General features: G+C 39.2%; 1 protein-coding gene across 4 annotated transcripts in view; it reads right to left on the bottom strand.

Annotated features, from left to right (window-relative positions):
- Syncrip (synaptotagmin binding cytoplasmic RNA interacting protein) overlaps nt 1-25,084 on the bottom strand; it is a 33,365-nt gene that overhangs the window by 4,051 nt on the left and 4,230 nt on the right. For all 4 annotated transcript variants that reach the window (XM_051140700.1, XM_051140699.1, XM_051140701.1 and 1 more), the window contains 7 exons: nt 22,923-23,036; nt 22,647-22,823; nt 7,433-7,568; nt 5,374-5,579; nt 4,547-4,696; nt 3,986-4,107; nt 1-116 (listed from right to left, as the gene is read on the bottom strand). The exon at nt 1-116 is cut by the window's left edge. In XM_051140700.1, the coding sequence (XP_050996657.1) occupies nt 1-116; nt 3,986-4,107; nt 4,547-4,696; nt 5,374-5,579; nt 7,433-7,568; nt 22,647-22,823; nt 22,923-23,036 (1,021 nt within the window). The remainder of the gene's footprint in view (nt 117-3,985; nt 4,108-4,546; nt 4,697-5,373; nt 5,580-7,432; nt 7,569-22,646; nt 22,824-22,922; nt 23,037-25,084) is intronic.

Raw genomic sequence — 25,084 nt, forward strand, 5'->3', positions numbered from 1 at the left:
AATCTTCATATCCATAATAATCTGGAGGATATCCATAGCCACCTCTACCTCCACGCCCTCGACCTCTTGTTGGTGGGGGCATATGAGGTGGACCATAATAGTAGTAATCATCATACCTATTAAAAAAGAGACAAAAATTAGAGTTTAAATCAAATTAGTGACTTAGCATGTAGGTATTTATTTGTAGCAATCAGTGTCTGTTTTACAACTATTACAGAATTATTTGCAGTTCTTAGCAGTAATAATTAAGCGGACCAGGAATATTAACAGGCATCCCAAGAATTCACACATCTCTAGTTATGAACCTTACTTATCCTTCATGATTTTAAAAGTATATAAAATTCTGTAACAATTTTATCAAACTGGTTAGGCTCTCAAATTTTTCACTCTAAATTACACCTCCTATACTAGTATAATTCTAATACACAAAGACCATCTATTATAAAATAAAATAGAAATGCCAAGACAAGCAAACAGACAAAATTTCTTCAACAAAATAGCTTAAGACATTGTAAATTTTCTTGCTCTTAAAGTAAATCGTGTGAACCTTCAGTAACTTAGAAAGCAAAGTTTGCTCCTTTAACCCTAACAAATAGTGTGACCAGCTCTGTAGAATAAAAATAGTATTATACCAAACCCCACGGTAACAGAAATGTTATCAGAAGTGTATCCTAAAACAGGAAAAAAACCCAAAGCTCTCTACGCTGTTTTCTGATATTTTACTTTGTACACTAAGCACAAGAAATGGTAAATTTTAAGTTTACCAGTATTCTTTACTAAAAGTAAAGATCCTATTGAAAATGGTGTGGTGCCCTTCCAATTAAGTTTGGCTTGTAACCAAAATCAGTACTGTTTACCACCTTATCCAATACAACTGGATATTTCATGATGAAGGCAAAGGGCTCTCAGCAATGAAAGCATACAATCAATAAAAAGCAATCAAAAAAAATAATAATAACACATGTTGGAACTAGAGAGATGGGTCAGAAGTGAAAGGTATTTGCTGTTTTTGCAGAGGACCTGGCAGGGATCTCAGGAAAGACATGGCAGCTCACAACTGGCTCTAAGTCCAGTTCTAGAGGACACAACCCAAGTTTTTCTGGCCCCCACAGGCCCTTGTATGCCTATGCTGTACATAGACTGAGATATAAATAAAAAGTAATATCCTGAGTGTGGTGGCATATGCCTTTATTCCCAGCACTTGGGAGGCAGAGGCAGGTGGGATTTTTATGAGTTAAGAGGCCAACCAGCCTACAAAGATTATCTACAAAGAGTCCAGGACAGTCAGGGCTCTGTTTAACAGAGAAGCCCTGTCTCGAGAAACCAAAAAAGTAAAATCCATCACATATTAAAGCGCTTTAATAATCTAATTCATTATAACACTAGAGTGTTTTTATCAATAATACTGTTAATTAAAATTTAGAGGCATGGGCTGGAGAGATGGCTCAGAGGTTAAGAGCAATGGCTGCTCTTCCTAAAGGTCCTGAGTTCAATTCCCTGCAACCACATGATGGCTCTCATCTATAATGAGATCTGGTGCCCTCCTCTGGCCTGCAGGTGTTCATGCAGGCAAAACACAGTAAACATTAAGTAAACAAACAAAGCTTTAAAAAAAAAAAAAAAAAAAAAAAACTTAGAGGCATTACTTTCCCAAAAAAATACATAAAACAAGTTTTCCTTGTAAAGTAACTTATTTATTTGGAGAAATGAATGGACCAAGAATGCCACAACTCACATGCTAGAACTTTTGAAACATGGTTCTGATCCTCTCCTTCCACCAAATGGATTCCAGGGATAAATTTTGGGTTGTCAAACTCAGCAACAAACACCTTACTTCCTAGGTCATATCATCAACTCCCTTTTTGCAATCAATTATAAAGGCAAAGCTTTTTCCTATGCCAACAATGGACAAAGTAAAACAACTACTATAGTAAAATAGGTTTCCAGACTTTTTTTGGGGGGGGGGGTTGGAGTAGAGAAAGGCTTTTTCTGTGTAGTCCTGGCTGTCCTGGAACTCACTTTGTAGACCAGGCTGCTCTGAAACTCACAAAAGATCTGCCTGCTTCTGCCTATGGAGTGCTAGGAATAAAAGTGTATATACCACTACTGCCTGGCTTGACAGAGCATGATTTTTATTCTGGCATAATGGTTAGTAAATTATCTGACTTAAAAAAACACAAGTCAAGCACTAATCTATGCAATGATTCTCACCAGAGATAATGGTTCTGTTCCCACTCCAACCAATGGTACATGTGGTAGTGTCTAGGACTATAACTGTGCTACTGCTATCTAGAAAAGGCCAAAACCTCAGTAACAAAAAGACAGAGAAGCCACAGAATGAATGGTTAGCACAGAAATTATGGGACCAGAAACACTGCCTTAGTTTCATGGCACCTTTACACTACTGTATGACTGGTCTTAGGCAAGTTAATTTCTATGCTTTCTCATCTCAAATTCAAGAGATGTCATGTGGATTTACAGGTGCATATTACTGCTTTTATCAAGTCACAAATGTAACTTCTCTAATCCCAATCTAAGATCATTTCTTACACTTATATTCTGATGCCACTTTAATTCTGACAGTATATTCAAACATATATTCAAGTGGATATATATCACTATTTATCTTTCTTCTCTTTTACTCCCACCACTAAAATTTCTTTAGGCCTTCAGCAAGTATGAATCACAATAACTGTTAAACAAGGTATGTTCAAAATTCAGTCTGATCCCAACTTAGCACCTAAGAGATTAAGATCCAGAACATGCCATTCTCTTAACTGGACATTTAACTTACTATGTAAACTAGAATGTGGTCACTTCTTGAGTTATATGTAGAAGATTCTTTTCTTTTGCAACCCACAGAAACTATCTTTGGGTACTATTAAGTCTTGTTTTTTATATTAAACAATTACCTATATTTCTCTCTAATACTTTGTGAAGTGTTATCTTCAACTCTTAGTCTTAGCAAAGTTTCCCTATCCTTGTAACAACCTGCATTTGTATGCACATCATGGGTGTGAATGGCCCAGTATGCACATCAAAACCAAAAGCTAACTTTTTGTACTCTCCTTCTATGAAGGCTCCTGGAGATTGAATCAAATCTCCAGGCTTGATGATTAACACTGAGCCATCTCATGAGCCATTTCCTACTTTTCTTTCCTTTTTCCGTTCTTTTTTTTTCCCCCCCTTAATAAAAAGAGATTTCTGAGCTGTAGAGACGGCTTAGCACTAGCTGTTCTTCCAGAGGACTTGGTTTCAATTCCCAGCACCCCCATGACTGGTCACAAGTGAGGACTTGGCACCCTCAAACGGGCATACAAACATTAATTTAGCAGGCAAAACATTAATGCACATAAAAATAATTTAAAAGATTTTTGGCTGGATATAATGAGTGATGAAGTATTGTTTAATGAATCTCTGTATCTCTCTCTTTGGTACAAAGCTAGCAATCTAATGAAAGATTTAATATTCTATACCTCACCAAAAAGAAACTCAATTAGTCATGGTGGAATACACTTTTAGTCTCAGCACTTGAGAGATAGGCAGGTGGCAGGTGTATCTCTGTGAGTCCAAGGCCAGCCTGTTCTACAAAGTTCCAGACCAGCCACAGCTACACAGTGAGAGCCAGCCTCAAAACAACCACAACCCAACATCAACAAGGTTGTGGGCTTCCACCATCTTTTTACCAAAAATATTGTCATATAGATCACTAACTTGTATTATACTTTCAGGTGAATATTATACAGCAACATTATAGTAACTGACTTCCCTTTGCTCAAATATCGGCTGCTATGGAATTATCACAAATATGGTCAGCGGCAAGACAGTAGTGAACATTTATTTAGATCCTTGGCATTTCTCTGTTACCCAAAGTTCTCCATTCAAGTTGTAATTAAAAGGTAGTTACTTCATAGATTTGACGTTTCAGTAACATATGAAAATTATATGTATGTAATTTTCTTTAAAGTATACAAATTTTACTCACATTTGATTCTTTGCTGCTTGCCTCTGAGCTTTTCTTTCTTTCCTCTTCTGATCTGGTGGCTTAGCAAAAACAATCTCAATATTTTCTCCCTCCAAGTCTTTACCATTCATTTCTTCCATAGCCTTTAAAAAGACAATGATCAATGTGAAAGGAGGCCTTTCAAAATAACTATAATGTAAATCTTAAAAACTATTTACCATTATCTGTGAACATAGTCAATTAGATAAAAGATAGTTGGGCATTATTTAAAGATCTTCCTCTGTTTTTATTTTTAAAATTAGGTGAAACCAAAAAAGGTTTACTTGAATCAATTTTTTGAGATAGGGGTTCCTTTGAGTAGCCTTTGGCTATATTGGAACTTGCTATGTATATGCAGACCAAGCTCAGAGATCCCTGTGCCTCTGCCTCCCAAGTGCTGGCATTAAAGGCATGCACCACCATCACCCAGCTTGAATGGATTTCATATTCTGAACTTTGCCCCTAGCTTATAAAGCATACAGATTTTAAAACTAAAATGTTGGTTTAATTTAGATGTCTACAGAATTTCTACCATTTATTTACCTTGACAGCACCATCTCGTTCATCAAAATGAATGAAAGCATAATCTTTTAGCTTCTTCACTCGTTCCAGTTTCCCAAACTGACTAAATGACTTTTCTAAAATTTCTTCAGTTACGGTGTTTGCAAGGTTGCGTACAAACAGCACTTTTACCTAAAATTTAAGAAAGAAAACAAAAAAGGTCCCTAAGTAGTTCCAGTTCAATTTCCAAAAGCAACCACCCCACCATATGAAGTTAATTTAAATTACAACCACTAGAGGAACATACAAATATTTTATTCAATTTTTTTTTTTTAATTTTCAAGCCCTCTGGGTAAATACCACGGAGTCAGATTATTAGTCAAGTCAAAAAATGCTAAACAGACATTACCAAAACATGGTATGTCCTTGAAAAAATGTGCTCATCAGTTAATATTAGCTAATAAACTAAAACTACATACACATTGGGACATATCAAATGTGAGAATGTAGAGCAGCAGGCAGCGTAAATGTGCAGCCCCTGTAAAAGACAGTTCCTTACAAAACTAAACATAATGAGATTTCCATTTCATTTTCCATGCACATACATTTCTTTTTTTTCCACACAGGGTTTCTCTGTGTAACCTTGGCCATCCTGGATCAGCTTTGTAAACCAGGCTGGCCTGGAACTCACGGAAGATCCACCTGCCTCTGCCTCCCGGTTGCTGGGATTAAATGTGTGCGTCACCACCCCGGTGCACACACATTTCTTAGTGTAAAACATCATTTAAAACAATGTGTATAATTCATTTGGTAAGCTTTTTCTCATGCTCCTCCAACTAACCCCACAAAATTGCTTTAATAATCATTACCTTTGCCATAACTTCAGGATCAGGATCTTCAATAGGATCAGCCCACTCAACAGTTCCAACATTTCCCCAGACTTTGACTTTACCACTCATTAACCTACGCCTTGCCTGGGCAGCTGTTTTGTGGTCTTCATATTCAAGAAAGCAAAAGCCTCTGTTTTTTTTCTTGTCGTCTGGTTGGTGGTATAAAATGACGTCTGTGAGACCCTCTGAAATTAAACAAGCATTCCAGAAAAAAAATCAGTTTATTAAGCAAAAATATTTAACAGCAAAAGCATGCAGTTTTATTAATATACTATTTGAATAAAAGTGAAAAATAATCTTTTTTTTTAAAGCTGGACACTTCTACAAAGGATGGTTATTTTATTTTGAAAAGGACCAAAAACAGATATGGCCTATAATCTCAACACTTGGGAGGTTAAGGAGGAAGGGTCATGAGCTAGAAAACCACCTGGACTCCATAATGAAAACACACTCTCAAAATAAAGACCCCAGTGACTTTCCAAATCAACCTCGCCCAGGTAATATAAGCCCAGAAAAATCCAACAAAAGCAAAGTTTTTAGCAAACTAGCCCCAAGGACCATTTTGATACCACTAAACATATCAGAAGCAAATAAAGTCTTCATAATTAAAAAAAAAAAATGTCAGCTCACTTTATCAAACATGGTTAGATGAATTCATTACACTAAAATTCTATTTGGGAGGGACTCGTCACCATGTACAAAAACCCAGATCTTAGCCAGGCATGGTGGTGCATGCCTGTAATACCAGCACTGGAGAGGCAGGGGTAGGCAGGGTGCTATTAAATTCGTTCGAGGCCAGCCTGGTCTACAAAGCTAGTCTAGGACAGCCAAGATAACATAGAGAAACCCTGTCTCAAAAAGCCAAAAAAAAAAAAAAAAAAAAAGACAAAAATACTTAAAGAAACAAGAACAAAAATAATGAAGACTTATCACTGACCTTTATCCACAGTGATTACTTTGTGTTTTAGAAACAAGGTCCCACCATTTTGCCAGGTCTCAATTTCATTTAAAATGCATATTTTTCTACTCTTTATCAAAAAAACATTACTTCAAAGGAAAACAATAAATACTGTTACTGCCATAGACTCTTCTATATGTTTCTGAAAACAGCAGATTGATAATTTCCTGTAGGCTGATGAACAATTTAAAAAAATATAGCATATTAGGCCAGGAGTGGTGGTGCATGTCCTTAATCCCAGCACTCAGGGAGGCAGAGACAGGCAGATTGACATGAGTTCGAGGCCAGCCTGGCCTACAAGTGAGTCCAGAACAGCCAAGGCTGTCATACACACACACACACACACACACACACCTGCTTATAACACTCACTCCTTTAACGTGGGTGAAAAGCCTTCATTCATATCTAACAATTAACAACTAACACCTAAAGAACAGAAATAACTACAAGAGACAAAATTTTGTAGACTGTATTCAAATCCAGTTATCTGGTTTTGTCTTACTACCTACAATTCTAGACAGGGTCTCAAGCAGCACAGCTTGGCCTCAATTCCCTAAGACAAACAACTATTCTGCCTCTTCCTAAGGTACTAAAATGACAGGTGTGCTTGTCCCATACCTGGCTTTATGCAAGTCAAACATTCTGTTCCCAGCCCTGTATTCCTACATTAGCTTAAATGCTAGGAAATTATTCCCCTAAGCTTCTGTGTGCACTTGGTGGTTTTTTCCCCCCTTTAAATTCATTTCTGTACATGAATGCTTTATTTGATTATATATCTGTGCCTAGTGCCCACAAAGGCCAGGAGAGTGTCAAGTCATCTAAAACTGATGATTGAGAGCAGCCAAGTGGGTGCTGGGAATCCAACCTTGGTCTTGTAGAACAGCAACCTCATCGCTGCTAAGCAGTCTCTCTAAACCAACCTTTGCTTCTCTTAATAACAAAATTACCTACCTCCTAACAATGAGGTGAAAATTCTTAGTTAAAGAATACAGTTTTTATAATATTTAGAACAATATTTGGCACAAAAATGTCTCTTCATTACTAGAAAATTCTATCTCCTACCAATTAAATCCAACTTACCTGTCACTTTACTAAATTCTTCAAGAATCTGTTCCTTGGTTTTACTCTTAGGAATAGAGCCCACAAAAAGCCTATTGTTGGCAACTGAGATGCAGACACCAATGTGCTTTCCGGAACGAATTTCATGATTATTATACTGAAAAAGGGGGAAAGTGTACATTTTAAAATTACTTTTTGTCAATTTGAGAATATTCTCAAACATACGCAAACATAAAACTTTTTCCCCAATAAGAAAGACAACATTTTGTATTGTGTATTTTCAGTTTTTATAGTTAAGAAGCATATAAAAAGTAGACTATTAGGGATATTAAAGGGAAAAAGACACAAGGTGGAATAAAAGGGAATAGAGGTATGAGCATGATCACATTATATTCTATGAGAGAGGCGTGGTGTTGCACACCTTTAATCACAGCACTTGGGAGGCAGAGGTAGGCAGAGCCCTGTAAATCTGAGGTCACCCTTGGTCTACAGAGTGTCCAGACCAATCAAGGCTGCACAGAGAAGCCCTGTCCCAAAAACAAACAAACAAACAAAAATACTTCTATGAACTATGGAAATGCCATGATAGTTTCTTTGTATAGTTAGTGTCCAATAATATATTCTACCATAATTCCTATTTTAATCAGAATAATAATCTTAATTATGAAGTTTTCACTTAAATAAAGAAACTCATGGTTTTAATTCGTTTATTTTTAATCCTTTAAGTTTAAGAACCTTGATAAATTAAAAACCTGTTTTCTAACAGTTTTGTATTTAAAGCTGCTAATTCCACAATCTCTAAACTCATTCTTCCATTCAGTATGATCAAGTCTCCCTTCAAGGTAACAACAACACAGAACTCCATGTTCTCATTCCCATATCCTCTTGTAGTTAAGTCTCAATAAAGAATAAAATATCTAAGTTCAAAGATGAGCTCTTTATTCTAAACTTGACCTTATTTTAGCCCTCCATTTCATTTTCATCAAATATGCAATAAATATCACAAAGGAAAAGCACTGGTTTTTCAAAACAGGAAGGAAGGAAAAGATTGCCCAACTACAATAAAAAGTAAATGTGATGTTCAAGTAACTGTGTCCTATAGAATGGTGAGATACAGAAGAGCAGGGCAATATATAATCTTATCAAGTGACTATCAATCTTTATATATAAAGCCTTAAAATTTTTCCAACTTGTCTAGGAAAAGCGCATTATAAAAATTGTATTTAAAGCTGGGTGTGGTGGCCCATGCCTATAATCCAAACACTCTAGGAGGCAAAGACAGGTGGATCACTGAGTTCCAGGCCAGGACAACAAAGGCTACACAAAGAAACCCTGTCTCAAAAAACAAACAAAAACAAAACAAAACAAAAAAAGAAGTTGCCTCTCCCCACCCCCCTCTTTTTTGGTTTTTCGAGACAGGATTTCTCTGTGTAGCCTTGGCTGTCCTGGATTCGATTTGTAGACCAGGCTGCATTTTAAAGTACCTCAAATTTTCGTGTTAACAAGTGATTAATGGCAGGAAGAATTACTGATTAACCAATCCCACACAAGCCTCATCTCAAGATCTACTTTATTCACAAATAGCATTATATAAAGAACCAGGCCCCCTTTGATCCCAGCACTCAAGAGTTCAAGGACAACTTGTTCTACACAGAGAAAGCCTGTCTGGGGATAGATTCCTGTAAGGCAAGCACTACCAGGTATTACATGTCATATATAATGCAGGTGATAAGGAGACCTTATCACTCTGCTCATCTCCAGAAAACCAAAATTAAAGTTTATACACTTTATCTATTACACCCATAATTTTTGAACCTCCAAGCCTTTTTTTTTTTTTTTAAAGTTTCCCTGAAATTCCACCAGCCAAGCTCCTCTAATAGACTGAGGAGTGCCAATGGTCAGCAATGTCTACCAATGAACTGAGCTCAAACAAACACTGTGATGCCCAAGTCCTATGATGGTCAACAAGAGTCCTTTCATGTTGACACCCAATCCTACTCAATAAGGAGTAATTTGGCCCCAACAGACATCTGATATTATCCGTTGTCACAGACTAAAGGTAACAAGTAAGAGGCAGGAGTACTGCACCTGGTATATAATGAGTGAAGGTCATGGATGCTGGTAAACAACCTATTATTCTAACACAGTACACCCGAAGCTACGCCGTACATATGGCATTTACACTCTTCTTCGCCATCTCCTCCCTTAGACCAAAAGGCTCTTATAGACCTTTTTTAAAAAGGCTGAATCAATTATTGCAGGAGACTTTAAGTAACTTGTAGAACACACTGTTTTGGCTTCTTTTTTCTTTTTGGTTTTTTGAGACAAGGTTTCTGTGTGCAGTCCTGGCTGTCCTGTACTCTCTTTGCAGGCTTGCCTAGAACAGAGATCTACCTGCCTCCACCTCCCAAGTGCTAGGATTAAAGGTTTGTGCCACCTTCATTTTCTGTTTGTCTGCTTCTGTCTCTGTTTTCTGAGACAGGGTTTCTCAGTACAGCCTCGGCTGTGCTATAAACCAGACTGGCCTTGAACTGGAGATCCACTTCTATCTGTGGGGGGAGACAAATGGTAGAGCCTTGCTTCTTTTGTTTGTTTGTTTGTTTGTTTGTTTGTTTTTTGAGACAGGGTTTCTATGTAGTCTTGGCTGTGTCCTAGATTCACTTTGTAGACCAGGCTGGCCTCGAACTCAGTGATGCACCTGTCTCTGCCTCCCAAGTGTCACCACGCCCAGCCCTGATTTTCTAAATAACTAAAATAATCTAAATCGTACTTAAACATGTAGCCACCTCCCCAATATTGGCATAATCTAGCATCATATATCCAACGTTAGTGATATTAACTGCTTTCAATTTGGTCATTTGGTCTGTAACTGACCACAAAGTATCAGGAAAAAATGTAAAATATAGATAGATATGTTATATTTCTTATTCTATCTCTCCAAATGATCTAAACAAAAAGACATTAACTGAATACCTAACTTAAGGACAATTGTGATAGCATGCACTCCAGAGGCAAGTCAGGTGACCTCTATGAATTTGATGCCAGCCAAGTCTATCTATACAGTGAGCTCCAGGCCAGCCAAGGATACAGGGTAAGACCCAGTATCATAAGCACAACAAACGGAAAAGCGCAAAAAAATAAAAGACCTAACTTCTCAAAATCTTGGGAAAAGCTTCTTGGTCATTCTTACAAATTTATTATTGAAAGCCACCAAAGCCATAGAGAGATAGCTCAGAGGTTAAGAACACTATCTGTTCTTCAAAAAGTCCGGAGTTCAGTTCCCAGCAAGCACATGACGACTTAAAATCATCTATAATGTGATTTGGTCCCTCTTCTGGCATGCAGACACAAATGTAGACAGAATGCTGTGTAATAAATAAATAAATAAATAAATCTTCTAAAATTTTAAGAAAAGAAAGCTACCAAAATCCTTAGAAAAAAACACAAAATAAAAGTTCCATCAAGGGCTGGGTGCACACCTTTAATCCCAGCACTCAGGTGGCAGAGGCAGGTGGATCGCTATGAGTTCAAGGCCAGCCTGGTCTACAAAGGGAGTCCAGGACAGCCAGGGCTACACAGAGAAACCCTGTCTCAAAAAACAAAAAAACAAACAAACTAAAGTTCTATCAGTAAACTGTAATTAGAAATTCTAAGTGCTGGGCATGGTGACACTCCATCAGTCCAGAGGCAGAACGGGTTGATCTCCATTGGAGTTGGTAGCCAGCCTGGTCTACATAGTGTTCCAGGACAGCCAAGGCTATGTAGAGAGATTCCTGTCTATCTAGAGTAACAAGCACTTCCTTCAGTCACCAATATCACAATGCTACTTCTAAGTAATGAATATCTCTACTATTATCTACAAAAACCCTTGCCCTTCCTTCTAAACCATTATCATGTATGCCTGGATCAACATAGGGTAAAAAATAAAAGGTTTAAAGAATGACATTTTCCTGTGAACAATAAGATCTAGCATGATTTATTAAATAACACCAGTATTTGACTAAGAAAAAGCTTAGTGTTGTGATGCATACCTATAATCCTAGCACTTGGAAGGCTGAGGCAGGAGACCATCATGAGCTATACAGACAAACTACAAAGGACATAAGAGAAAGGAGGAAGCAAGGAAGAAGAGATGAGAGAATACATACCTCATTTCATGCTGATCAACCCTGAGTTAACAAGAATACAAACAGTCTGATTTTTGAGTTCTAATTTAATGACAGGACCTAACTTCTGAGAAGTCAGGGTTTATCAGCAAACTTGATGGTATGAAGAATGAGCAAAATGTGAGGTCTTTCGTATTTAGGAAAATGGGTTCTTGACTGGGTTTTTAAAGTCTAGCATTTGCCAATGAGGTGACCAAGAACAAAATAAAGATGAATTCTGACCATTAATTCTGAGTGTAGGGAGATAAGCCAGAGGATAAAGTACTTGCCTCCCAAACTTAAGGTCCAGAGTTCCCATACCCAGAACCAGTATTTGTTTTTCAAAATCGATGTTATGTTAACACAGTTAACACTGTAATACCAACTTATCTACAGAGAGCTAGGAAGCAGAAACAGGACAATTCCTGCAAAACTACTGGCCAGGTAGTCTGGCATACACAGCAACTATCAACAAAGATACTCTAGTCTCACTCTATAAGCAGCTTGGCACATAAGCACCTATGTGTGGACATATACACACATACACAGTCTCTAAAGAGTGCTTGCATACAGTCTCTCACTCACACACATAAGACAAAACAAACACACACAAATTGAAAGTTCTCAGCCAGGTGTGGTTGGTGCACGCCTTTGATGCCAGCACTGAGGAGGCAAAGGCAGGGTGGATCGCCAGCCTGGTCTACAAAGTAAGTCCAGGACAGCCAAGGCTATACAAAGAAAACCTGGGGCAAGGCGGGGAGGGGGGGGGGGGGGGCAGAGACAGGCTAGAGAGATCACTCAGAGGTTAAGAGGACTGGCTGCTCTTCCAAAGGTCCTGAGTTCAACTCTCAGCAACCACACGGTGGCTCACAACCATCTATAATGAGATCTGGTGGTGCCCTCTTCTGGTTTGGTGTACACGCAAAAAGAACACTGTATACATAATAAACAAATCTTTAAAAAACAAAACTAAACTTTAAAAATTAAGATGTGTGGTTTGAGTGTCTAAAAGGAGGCTAAGGTAAAGCCATCTCCTAAAAGTCAATTATAATAAAAACTTCACTGTCAAGAGTATTGGCAAAGGTACCATTGGCCAGAGTATTTTTTCCACCAGGATTATTTTCACTCTACAATACTGTCGTGGATCCTGCAGCCTCCATCCAACAGCTCCAGTTCAGCAGCACAATAAAAAGTAAATATAAGCTGGACACAATGGTGCACACCTATAATCCCAGCACTCAGGGAGGCAGAGGCAGGTGGGTCTTTGTGAGTTTGAGGCCAGTCTGATTCTGATCTACAAAGCGAGTCCAGGATAGCAAGCCTACACAGAGAACCCCTATCTCAAAAAACCAAAAAGAAAATATACACCTACTTTCCTGTTGGCTTTGCCTTTTTGGGGGGGAGATATGGATGTTTTTATATGTACAAGTGTTTTAGATGTATTCATGTACCAGATAACCGGAGAAATTAGAAGAGGGTCTTGGATGTCCTAGAACTGGAGTTATAAATGGTGGTGAGCCACTATATGGGTGCTATAAACAAGAACCCAAGTCCTCTGTAAGCAGAAGTATCTTAACAGCTAAACAATATCCCCAGCCCCTTGTTTTAGCTTTATGTTGTTTTTTGTTTTCTAAACACAAGGTCTCACAAATCCAAGGCTGGCTTCAAACTTGCTAGGAAGACAAGGACAACTTCTAACTTCCATTCCTCCAGCCTCTTCCTTTCCAGTGCTAGGGTTATAGGCACGCATCATACATTTGGCTTATGTGTTACCAAAGATCAAAATAAAGTCTTTATGAATGAATTCTAGGCAGGCATTCTTCCCCTGGAGCTACAGCCCCAACCACATTTCTTGTTTGCTTTTTTGTTTTTGTTTTTGGACAATCCAAAGTACTATACTCCTAAGTATCTCATAGATGGATAAGAGTCAGAAAATAACATCACCCATTAAACTACTCTTAAGCCCTACAATTAATTGGACATTGTACCACATTTAAAATTATTGCAACTGGGGCTCAGAGATTAAGAGATCTGGTCCCCTCTTCTGGCATGTAGGTGTACATGTAGGCAGAACACGGTATACATAATCTTTAAAAACAAAAACTAAACAAACAAAAATTATTGTAACTGGATGCATGCTAGAAAATCAAGCTATGCATAAATAAAAAAATTCTAGAGCCGGGTAGGTCAGTCTTTAATCCCAGCACTAGGACGGTAGAGGGAGGCGGATCTCTGTGAGTTCAAGGCCAGCCCGTTCTACAAAGACAACCAAGGATACACAGAGAAACCCTGTCCAGAAAAACAAAAAACAAACCAAAATCAGGTGTAAAGACTGATGGCACTAGTTAGGTTATTTACCCAACAGCTACATAGTGGCATTGTTTTAATTCAACTAATTTTAAAATGGGGGTGGGGAACCAGAAGTTCCAGGTCAGACAGGACTACGTTGTGAAAAACTGTCTGGGGGGTGGGGGGGTGGCTAAAAAAAGCACTGGCTGCTCTTCCAGAGGACCTGGGTTCAATTCCCAGCACCCACACGGCAGCCCACAATTGTCTGTAACTCCTGTTCTAGGAGATCTGACTCCAATGTACATGAAGTAAAAATAATTTTTTAAAAAATTCTCCAATGAGCACAGATCATGCCATGCGTTACATACATATTTGTCTATCCATGCATGCAAATGGTGTTACACATTATTTTTTAGTCTAGAAATTCAAATAACTAGGCAATCTGGTACAGTGCCTTAATGTATTATCTGATTAAATTATTAAGTCTTATTTGTGGTAGACACCCACATAGAGAAACCAAGGATCACACTAAATTATGCTAGTAAGCTATTAAGGTCTCAGAGATAGATCACTTCACTCAGCCTCTTTACAGATTCAAGTAAACTGCCCGCTAAGTTCATTTCTCTACTCAAGTATTAGTGCACCTCTCAGAACTCAGAGAAGTCAAGTTTCTTTGTGCCGTGAATGGTGGTTAAGCAGAAACGCGCAATGACAAAGTGTAAAGTAGTGTCAATTGAGTGCTCGGTAAATATCAAGAAGAGATAGAAAGTCAGCGATACACAGAGTCAAAGTGTCTTCTAGACGTGGCAGGACCACTGTACAGATGAATGTACAAGATCAAGCTGGTGAACACTACAGCATGGAGAAGCAAGAGGATCATAAGCCCCCACTCCTAAATGAGCACATATGGGTAGTTACTGGCTTTTGTGGTAATGGTAATCAAGTTTTCTTTAAAGGTATGGTCTTTGGTAGGTTAACCATACTACCTATCTGACTCAATAAATTACTTTTAAAAATTAATTATTTTAAAAGGCTGGAGAGGGTGACACTTGCCTAATTCAAATACTCAGGGGGCAGAGGCAGACAGTTCAAGGACAGCCAAGACTAAATAGGACCATGTCCTTTGTTAAAAATAAAAAAAGGACATAAAATTGAGGAGAAGCAGGAATAGATATGAAAGCATTTAGGGAGAATAATGTGTGTGAATATAATCAATTATGTTGTATGAATACACACACACACACACACACACACACACACACACACACACACACCTTTTTGACAGATAAATAAAAGAGCTATCCTAAACTCACTCTGTAGTGTAGGCTGACCTCAAACTCAAGAGATCCACCTACCAAATGCTAGGATTAAAAGTGTGTGCCACCATGCTCAGCTAAAACAAAAATATTTTTTAACCTCATGAAGTTTTTAAGCTATTAAAAAAACCAACCCAGTTTTATAGGTAACCCACAAATATTACAAATTTATAATCTGTATGTAACAGTTTTGAGTTTTGAGACAGGGTCTGCCTCCCCACTCAAGGGCTATGATTAAAGGCCACCCACCGTGCCACCATGTCTGGCCTAAAATAGTTTTATCCTACAAAAACAAACCATCACAAATTTAATATCCAAACACTTTTAACCCAAAATGTTTCACAGGACACAACACAGTAGAAAAATGTGCCCCAATTTTATCTATGAACAATACAAAAGCGGTGTTTTCAGTGTTTGGTTGTATATAACCATTTAAATTACACAAAAATTCACTTTGGTCAGAGTTCTAACTCAAACAGAGCCTCAAGATATGACCCAAATCATACTAATTTCTAAACTAGGCTCAAGTATGTTCTATTGAGAAATTATTTGGGAAGAGCATGTTCATTTCCACAGACACAAAGTAGCAGGAAATACGTAAGTCAATTTGAATTTTTGAATTTTTTCTAACATTTCATTCATTGTAATATCCAATTACTTTCACTTTAAGTAAACAACCTAAATCCTATGCACAATAATGCACCCCTTTCTAAGGGGCTGGAGAAATGGCTCAGCAGATAAGAGCACCAGCTTCGTTGGCTGTGATGGCGCACGCCTTTAAACTTAGCACTCAGGAGGCAGAGGCAGGAGGCTTGCTGTTGAGTTCGAGGCCAGGCTGGTCTACAAAGTGAGTCTAGGACAACCAAAGCTACCCAGAGAAACCCTGTCTCGAAAAACCAAAAGCACCAGCTTCTCTTCAAAAGCAGGGTCCCAGCACCCACATGGCAGCTAATCTTCATCTCCAAGGACAATGCATGCATGTGTTACACAGAAATACACAAAATATCCATAAGAAACATTCAAAGTTTTTCAAGGAGCTGGAAGATGGTTCAGCGGTTAAAAGCTCTAGCTGTTCCCCCAGGACCCACCTTCAATTCCTATGGCCCACAGGGAGGCTCACAACTATCTAGTTCTTAGGGACCTAATGTCTACTTTTTGTCTCCACCACAGCAGGCTTTTACATGTACATATATACACACAAGAAAACACATATACCAAAAAAAAAAAAAAAAAAAAAAAAAGGTAAAAAGCCGGGCGTGGTGGCGCACGCCTTTAATCCCAGCACTCGGGAGGCAGAGGCAGGCGGATCGCTGTGAGTTCGAGGCCAGCCTGGTCTACAAAGTGAGTCCAGGATGGCCAAGGCTACACAGAGAAACCCTGTCTCGAAAAACCAAAAAAAAAAAAAGAAAACACATATACACACAAAGGTAACTTAGAAAAATATATCCAACTGGTTTCAGTAAATATAAGTGCCACCAAAACTATCTTTTATTTAAAAGCACTGTCAGTTCAAGGCCAGCCTGGTCTACAAAACTGAGTGCAGGATAGCCAGGGCTATACACAGAAACCCTATCGGGGGGGGGGGGGGGGGGGGGGGGGGGGGGGCGGTGTTGAAGGAAGAAAAATTTTGGATTTTTTTTTTTTAAGCCAGTCAGGGTGGTGCATGCCTTTACTGCCAGCACTGGGGAGTCTAGGACAGCCAAGACTACAAGGAGAAACCCTGTCTCAAAAAAACAAGACTAGCTGGGCATGGTGGTCCATGCCTTTAATCCTAGCACTCCGGGGGCAGAGGCAGGTGGATCACTGTGAATTCGAGGTCAGCCTGGTCTACAAAGCGAGTCCAGGACAGCCAAGGCTAACAAAGAGAGACCCTGTCTCAAATTCCCCATCCCACCCCATCCCACCCTAAAAAAACAGAACAAAACAAAATAAAAAAATTAGAATTAAGGGGGGTAAAAAGCACCAAACTGTAATGTCTGTCATGAGGACCTGAGTCATAAGCAGAAAAACCTAGAAACATGAAGTTAAGGATGCGAGTTCATAAACCAATCAAAAGGCTATAAGTTTATAACCGCTCTTCCAGATGACCTTAGTTCAATTCTCAGCAAACACATGGTGGCTCACAACCATCTATACCCTCCAATGCCCTCTTCTGACATACATGTGTATATATAGATAGAACACTTACATACATAAAAGTAAAAAAAAAAATCTTAAAATTTTATGTCACTATTAAAATACACTGTTTTTAAAACATGATTTATGTTAAAACTATACATGAGCAAAGTATAATACAATTTTGGATTGCATTTGTGAAACCATGGGAGTTTTCCAAACTAAAACATCTCAATCTATTAGTACTGAAGATCGTGTTAATACTTAGTTATGTTGGTACTATTTTTTTTTTTCTCTGTGGCTTCTTAAATTCATTAATTCTGGTTTTGGGAGGCAGAGTTTCTCTGTGTAGCCTTGGCAGCCCTGGACTCACTTTGCAGACCAGGCTGGCCTCAAACTCACAGTGATCACCTGATCTGCCTGTCTCTGCCTCCTGGAGTAGTGGGATTACAGGCCGGTGCCATCATGCTCGGCTTGAATTCATCTAGAAAAAAATAGTCTGATAACAAAAAGGGAAAAAAAAATGGTAGTCTACAGGCATGGAAAGCTGGCCTGGCAGTTAAGAACACTGCCGCTTTTGCAAATGGCCCAGGGTTTGTTTCCCGGGCCCCATATGGTGCTTCACCTATCTGTAACTCATTTCACAGAATCAGGTGCCCTCTTCCAACCTCCAGGCAAACAACCAGCCCACATATATACATGCAAGCAAAAAGCACTCATACAGGTAAAATTACTTTTCATGTCAATGCCAATTAATGACTTCCCCCAAGAATTTGAGTCTGGTATCAATCACTAAAATTCTGTCAGCTTTTATTTAATAAGATGGCTCTTTGTCTTCATTTGTTACTACTCCAACTTTTAAAGGTTGGGAGGGCAGTATTGTTTCTGTTTGTTTAGGGGCTAGAGAAATGGCTCAGTAGTTAAGAGTACCAAATTCTCTTCCAGACCCCAATTTCAACTCCCAGCACCCACCTGGCAGCTCTCAATCCTCTGTTAACTCCAGTTCCAGGGGATCCGACACCCTCTTCTGGCCTCCACAGGCACCAGGCACACAAGTGGTACAGATTTACATGCAGGAAAAACACCCATACATGTAAAAAAAAAACTTTTTAAGCTACTTTATTGCTACCTAGCAAAGATGGTGTTATTTTTATACCCGAAGCAAATTATTTTCTTAATGTGTTGTATACACATAATATATAGTGGGCATGCAAGCTAGTTGACACTGGATCTCTTCCTTTATCAATTTTTGTTTGTTTGTTTGTTTGTTTTTTCAGACAGGGTTTCTGTGTAGCCTTGGCTGTCCTGGACTCACTTTATAGACCAGGCTGGCTTCGAACTCACAGTGATCGGCCTGCATCTGCCTCCCAAGTGCTGGGATTAAAGGTGTGCACTATCACACGCAGATCTTCTTTATCAATTCTTATCTTATTTTTGAGGCTGGATCTCTCAAGTGAACCTAGATGAGGTTCACAGGCTAGAATGGCTGACAAATGAGCTAAAGGGATTCTCTGTTCCCATCCCCCAGGGTTTGAGTTACACAAGTTTATCCAGAAGCCTGCCTTTTACATGGGTGCTGGGAAGCTGGACTCAAATCTTCATGCTGGTGTAACAGGCACCAGGTCACTAAGTCACCTTCCTAGCCTAGCCCTAAGATGACTTCTCAAGTATTTCTTTCTACAACCTCAGAGTCCTTCGCTGCACCTCAACTGATAAAACTAAACTTCTGACAGCTCAAAGGTTGCCAGGGTACCAGTGATTGGCTCCCTGCAGAGCTATATCATATTCCCTCTGAAAGAGAATTCTTTTAAGGAGAAAAAATTAGCCATGCTTTTAAAAAAATACCTAAACTCATGAATGCTCTTTAAAGAAATCTATCTCTGTGTAATTGCTCTGACTATCCTAGACTCACTTTGTAACCAGGCTAGCACTGAACTCAAAGATCTGCCTGCCTCTGTCTCCAGAGTGGTAGGATTAAAGTCAAGTGCCACTATGTCCATACTTTCTTAATGTTAATCTGCATATTCAACACAGAGAAAACTCCAAAGTAGTTACTTTTCTCCTTGAGGTCTGTCTAAATGATGAGCATACCAAACCTGAAAATCAGAAAGACAAGGTGTACAATAGTTTTGTTTTGATTTTAACCAGTTGTGGTAGTGAGAGGTAGAGTTGGGAAGATCAGAAATTCAAGGCAAACAGCAAGTTCAGCCATCCTTGGGCTACAAAAGCACTTTAAACAGCTCTCAGTTTTAGCTGGGCATGAGAGCACACGCCTTTAGATAGCCAAGGCTACACACTGAAACCTTGTCTCAAAAAAACAAAAAAACAAAACAAAAAAAAACTAAAAAGAAAAGAAAAGAAAAAACAAACTCAACTTTAGAGTATTTCAAAATATTAGGTTAGGTATGCTATGCCATTATGCCATTTAACTAAAGACTATGCAGTAAGTGCAGTAGTGGCATAACCACCCACTTTCCAATTAAATGTGAGACCAACTCTATAAAAGAGAATACAGGTGCAATATTATAAAACCTGTTCAAGGGACTGGAGAGATGGCTCAGTGTAAGAGCACTGACTGCTCTTCCAGAAGGCCTAGGTTCAATTGCCAGCACCCACATGTCAGCTCACAACTGTCTGTAAAACTCCAAGATCTGACACTCTCACACATAAATGCAAGCAAAACACCAACGCACATAAAATAAAAATATAATTAAAAACAAAAACAAAAAACGAAGTCAAGTCTATAGCTGGGGAGGTCATAGGCAGACCTAGAGAAACTGGCCATCTGTTGGTGTCTGGCTAAGTAGATGTTTAGTTAAACTGTCTTCAAAAACATTTATGAGTGTTGTTGTTTGTTTTTTAAAACTATATTGAGTGCAGACATCCAAGGAGGCCAGAAGATGGTGCTGGACACCCTGGAGCTGGAGTTACAGGAGATTGTGAGCTACCCCGTGTGGTTAGTGGGAACTACCAGGTTTCCTCCACAAGAACATGTGTTCTTCCATGCCGAGCATCTCTCCAGGCCCCTAAACATTCTTGTTTATATCCATAAACTAGTCTGCTCTCAGCCTTGGACATAGAAACACTTATTATAGAGGATGATACTTAATGTAGAGAGACTAGTAACTACTCAAAGTGCTGAGTTTTAAGTGACCATTGATTTTTGTTTTACATGGTTCTAAATGGGACAGGTTGTCCCTCTAAGGCTCAGGGAGCAGCACAGAAGTGGGAGTAGAAATAGGGAGCAGGAGAGCTATGAAGCTTGGACTTGATGTGACATGCCCTTTGCAATCAGACATACAGAAGCTAAGGATACCTGCATGAGAATGGGCCCTTCCACATTCCATCAAGGATGAGGGAGGCCTCAGCAGGTCCCACCACCCTTCCCTGAGGAGCATTTAGAGTTAGCAGCTGTAGGGGAGGGAGAAATCATTTTCCTCAGTGGTATAACCACTAAGTTGTCCAGAAAGCAGCCTCCTGATCAGGCTTATATATGTCGGGGTGAATGAGGCCAAAGAGAGAGAAGGGTATGAGAAAGTTAATGGGGGGCATAATATCATGTTTACAGGTATTATAAGAACTAAGGAATGACTGTAAATATCTCAAATCAAAAAAAAAAAAAAAAAATCCCAGCACTTGGGAGGCAGAGGCAGGGGATAGCTATGAGTTCCAAGCCAGCCTGGTCTACAAATGAGTCCAAGATAGCCAAGGGGACACAGTGAAACCTTGTCTCAAAAACAAAACAAAACAACAAAAAAAGAATTTAAGACAAATCAACGTGAAGGTTTTAAAATTTGTTTAGATTCCACAAAATAGATAAGCCAAAAAAAAAAAAAAGATAAGCCAAACTTAATATATCTGGCATACTGAGTAGTCTGCAGAAAAATACAGCCAGGTGTGTGCAGAAAGAAGCAGGGAGATCGCTGAGTGTTTGGGGTCACCCTGGCCTATAACAATTACAAGTTATAAGTAGGCCAGAGTTGTATAGCAAAAAAGGAAATAACATAGCCCTTGAGTTTTAACTAAGGCCTGGCTCTTAAACTTTTAGGAATTAAAATATTACATCACTTCCCCCTTCCCCTCCCTGCAACTCCTCCCATGAACACTCCTTTACTTGCTCTCAGGTTAATGGCCCTAATTTCTTTAATTTGGTGTTGTTGTGTACACACATGGGTGTATTCCTACTGGGTTTTCTCACCACCCCACCAGGCCAGCCTCAATCATGGCACTCCTCGTGGCTCAGTACAGGAATGCAGGCATGAGCCACTACAACTTGCTCAGTCTTTTTGGGTCACAGAATTTTTTTAAAAGATTAATCTGTTATATATGCCATAATTTTGAACATATTTAGTGGTCGGGGGGAAATTAGGTTCTCGCCTAACATCTGGTGTGGGTTGGTTTTTTTTGTTTGTTTGTTTGTTTGTTTGGGGGGGCTTTCAAGACAGCATTTTTCTGTGTAGCCTTGGCTGTCCTGGACTCACTTTGTAGACCAGACTGGCCTCCAAACTCATGGCAATCTGCCTGCTTCTGCCTCCCAAATGATGGAATTAAAGCCTGTGCCACCATGCCCAGCTCATCTGGCTTTTTTAAATCAAGCATTCCCACTCAAAACAAAATGCTTTCTGTTGCTATATAGAAATGTATTAACCTGGTGTCTTCTGGGAATTTTCATTTCTTAATTGTACTGTCTTATTTTAAGTGCATGGGTGTTTGGCCTACGTGTATGTTTGTGCATGCCTGGTGTCACCAGAAGAGGGCATCAGATCTCCAGGAACTAGAATTATAGATGGTTTTGAGTTGCCCTGTGGGTACTCAAGAGTTGCACCTGGGACGACCTCTGGAAGAGCAGTATTTCTAAAAGCTTAGTCATTTCTCTAGCCCTTTTCTTACTTGTTTGTTTGCTTGCTTATCTATTTAAAGTGCGTGGGTGAGCCAGGTATGGCCGCACATGCATGTGATCCCAGCACTCAGGGAGGCAGAGGCAGACGGATCTCTGAGTTTGAGGTCAGCCTGGTCTACAAAGTGAGTCCCAAGACAGCCAAGGGTACAAAGAGAAACCCTGCCTCGAAAAACCAAAAATAAAGTGTATGAGTATTTTTGTGAATTTCTGATAGGTATGGGAAAAACCTTTGGGAGTCGAATCATAAACCTGTTCACACTCCTTTAAACTTATTAAAGCCAGACGCTTCAGTAATGACTAAGAATTCTATACCACCAACTTGACTCTTATCAACTATTCCTGCTATGATATAATACACAGGGAAGTAAAAGGCACTTCAAAAACCACCTGATGAGGCATGTGAGAAAATCCTAACATTAAGGATAGAGAATGTAAAGTCTAAAAGGGGAGGGGAAAAAAAAAAAACTTACCAGTTTAACAGCCTCTTGTGCTGCTTCTTTTGTACAAAAAGTGACAAACGCATAACCTCTGTTGAGACCAGTGAGCGGATCCATCATTAAACGAAGATCCCATATAGGTCCAGCTTTCTCAAATAATGGAACAAGCTCATCCTCAAACAGATCTCTGGGGATCTTCCCCACAAATATCTGTAAATTAAATATCAATTCACAATCATGAACAACTCTTTAAGGAACAAGATACCTGTACTTCTATTACAAATGGTACAAGTTTTTAAGTTTCTTTACCTCGGTGCCAACAGAAGGCTGCTGACCTGAATAAACGGAATCTGGAGGTGGTCCTCCATACTTCCTCTGTCCGGTAGTCACATCAAGTGTGTAGCCTGTTCGTTCCAAGAGTGCCTTAAAAAGTTCAAATGTTATTAACGCTTCACTCACATGATCATACATATTATAGTTATATATAGTTTGAATATAGTTATTCAAATCTTTCTTGATTATCTTAGTAACACTCCTCCATACACATGTGCAAGATCTGTGTGAGAGAGCCAGATATGGTGGCGCACACCTTTAATCCCAGCCCTTGGATGGCAGAGGCAGACAGACTGCTATACGTTCGAGGCCAGCCTGGTCTACAAAGTGAGTCCAGAACAGGCAATGCTACACGAGAAAAAAAACAAAAACAAAATAAAAACATAAAAAAAAATCTGTGTTAGAATTCTCCCTTTAGTATATGCCTATTATCCAAATTCAGAATCCTGTGAATCAGTTTTTATTCGTTACTGAGCAATAAAAATTAATCAGATTGATTTTAATCAACAACTTTCAAGATATATTCACTGTGCTAATAAAAACTTCATTTAAAATGACTTCAACAATTTGAGTACTTCCCAACTCTGAATTTCCTATCCTATAAATTCTTGTACCCCACCCCAAGACATACAATGCCACTTATGGGTATTTTGTCACCTCTGAAGATACCAATCCATACCACTCCTTAAATCACGCCTATAGACTTGGAAGCTATAGGAAAAGCTTTAATGTTTGATGTTGAAGTGCTATGTGCTATAAACAGCATGCCTTAATCAGAAAAAAATAGCCAAAATGATTCTGAAAGCTGTAGAAAACTACAATATAACTGCTAGATTTATCTTCCTTAACTGCTAAAAGTAATACAACTCATTTTACTTAGAAAACAAAGAGTTTCTCTTCATCCCTCATTACAGGTCAAAGTGACAAAAGGACATATATAACCCATTAAGTTTTAAAAGCCCAAAATCAGGGCCAGGCGTGGTGACACACACCTTTAATCTCAGCACTTGGGAGGCAGAGGCAAGGGGATCACTGTGAGTTCAAGGCCAGTCTGGTCTACAAAGGGAGTCCAGGACAAACTGACAGCCAAGGCTACACAGAGAAACTGTCTCGAAAAACCAAAGAGCCACACACACACACCCCAAAAGGCCCCAAAAGTCCTGTTCTCCAGTGTATCAACTACAAGTTCTCTAAGTAACAAAACTACAGTATTAACTACTGGGAATTCAAAATCAAAAGACCATATGACAGCTGGAGAGATGGCTCAGTTGTTAAAGAATTCTGTCTGCTCTTCCACAGATCCTGAGTTCAATTCCCAGCAACCACAAGGTAGCTTACAACCATCTATATATAATGTGATCTGATGTCCTCTTCTGGCATGGAGGTGTATATGGAGGTAGAGCACTCCTATACATAAAATAAAAATAAATCGAAACAATAACAACAAAAAGACCCTGTCTCAAAAACCCTCAAGAAGGAGCAGGAGTGGTGGCACACACTTGTAGTCCCAGCACTTGGGAGGCAGAGGCAGTGGATTGCAGGCTACCCAGAGAAACCCTGTCTAGAAAAAACAACAAAACAAGAAACAATAATGTCCTTTTGAGCAGATCGGGGTGGCATGCACCTTTAATCCCAGCACTCTAGAGAAAGAGAGGCAGGCCAATCTTTGTGAGTTTGAGGCCAGCCTGGTATACAAAGAAGACACAGGGCTATTACACTGTCTTTTTTAGTTTGGTTGGTTGGTTGGTTTGTTTTGTTTTGTTTTTGTTTTTTTCGAGACAGGGTTTCTCTGTGTAGCCTTGGCTGTCCTGGAACTCTTTGTAGACCAGGCTGGCCTCGAACTCAGAGGTCCATCTGCCTCTGCCTCCCAAGTGCTGGGATTAAAGGCCGCGCCGCCACCACTACAGGGCCTATTACACTGTCTTGGAAAAACAAAACAAAACAAAAATCAAGACCACATGACAAATTTGTTAAATGACTAGAGACTGGGTCACCTCTAATGCCCCAAAATTTAATCTTTTCTATTCAAGTAGCACAATATATGAAGCTATGGGAGGGATTATATATGATGCTTAATATAACCTGTCCTCCCCCCCCAAAAAAAACAAACACACACTGAAAATATATGTATTCTTGGC

Source organism: Acomys russatus, chromosome 32 (genome assembly GCF_903995435.1).
Source record: "Acomys russatus chromosome 32, mAcoRus1.1, whole genome shotgun sequence".
NCBI classification, from domain to species: domain Eukaryota; kingdom Metazoa; phylum Chordata; class Mammalia; order Rodentia; family Muridae; genus Acomys; species Acomys russatus.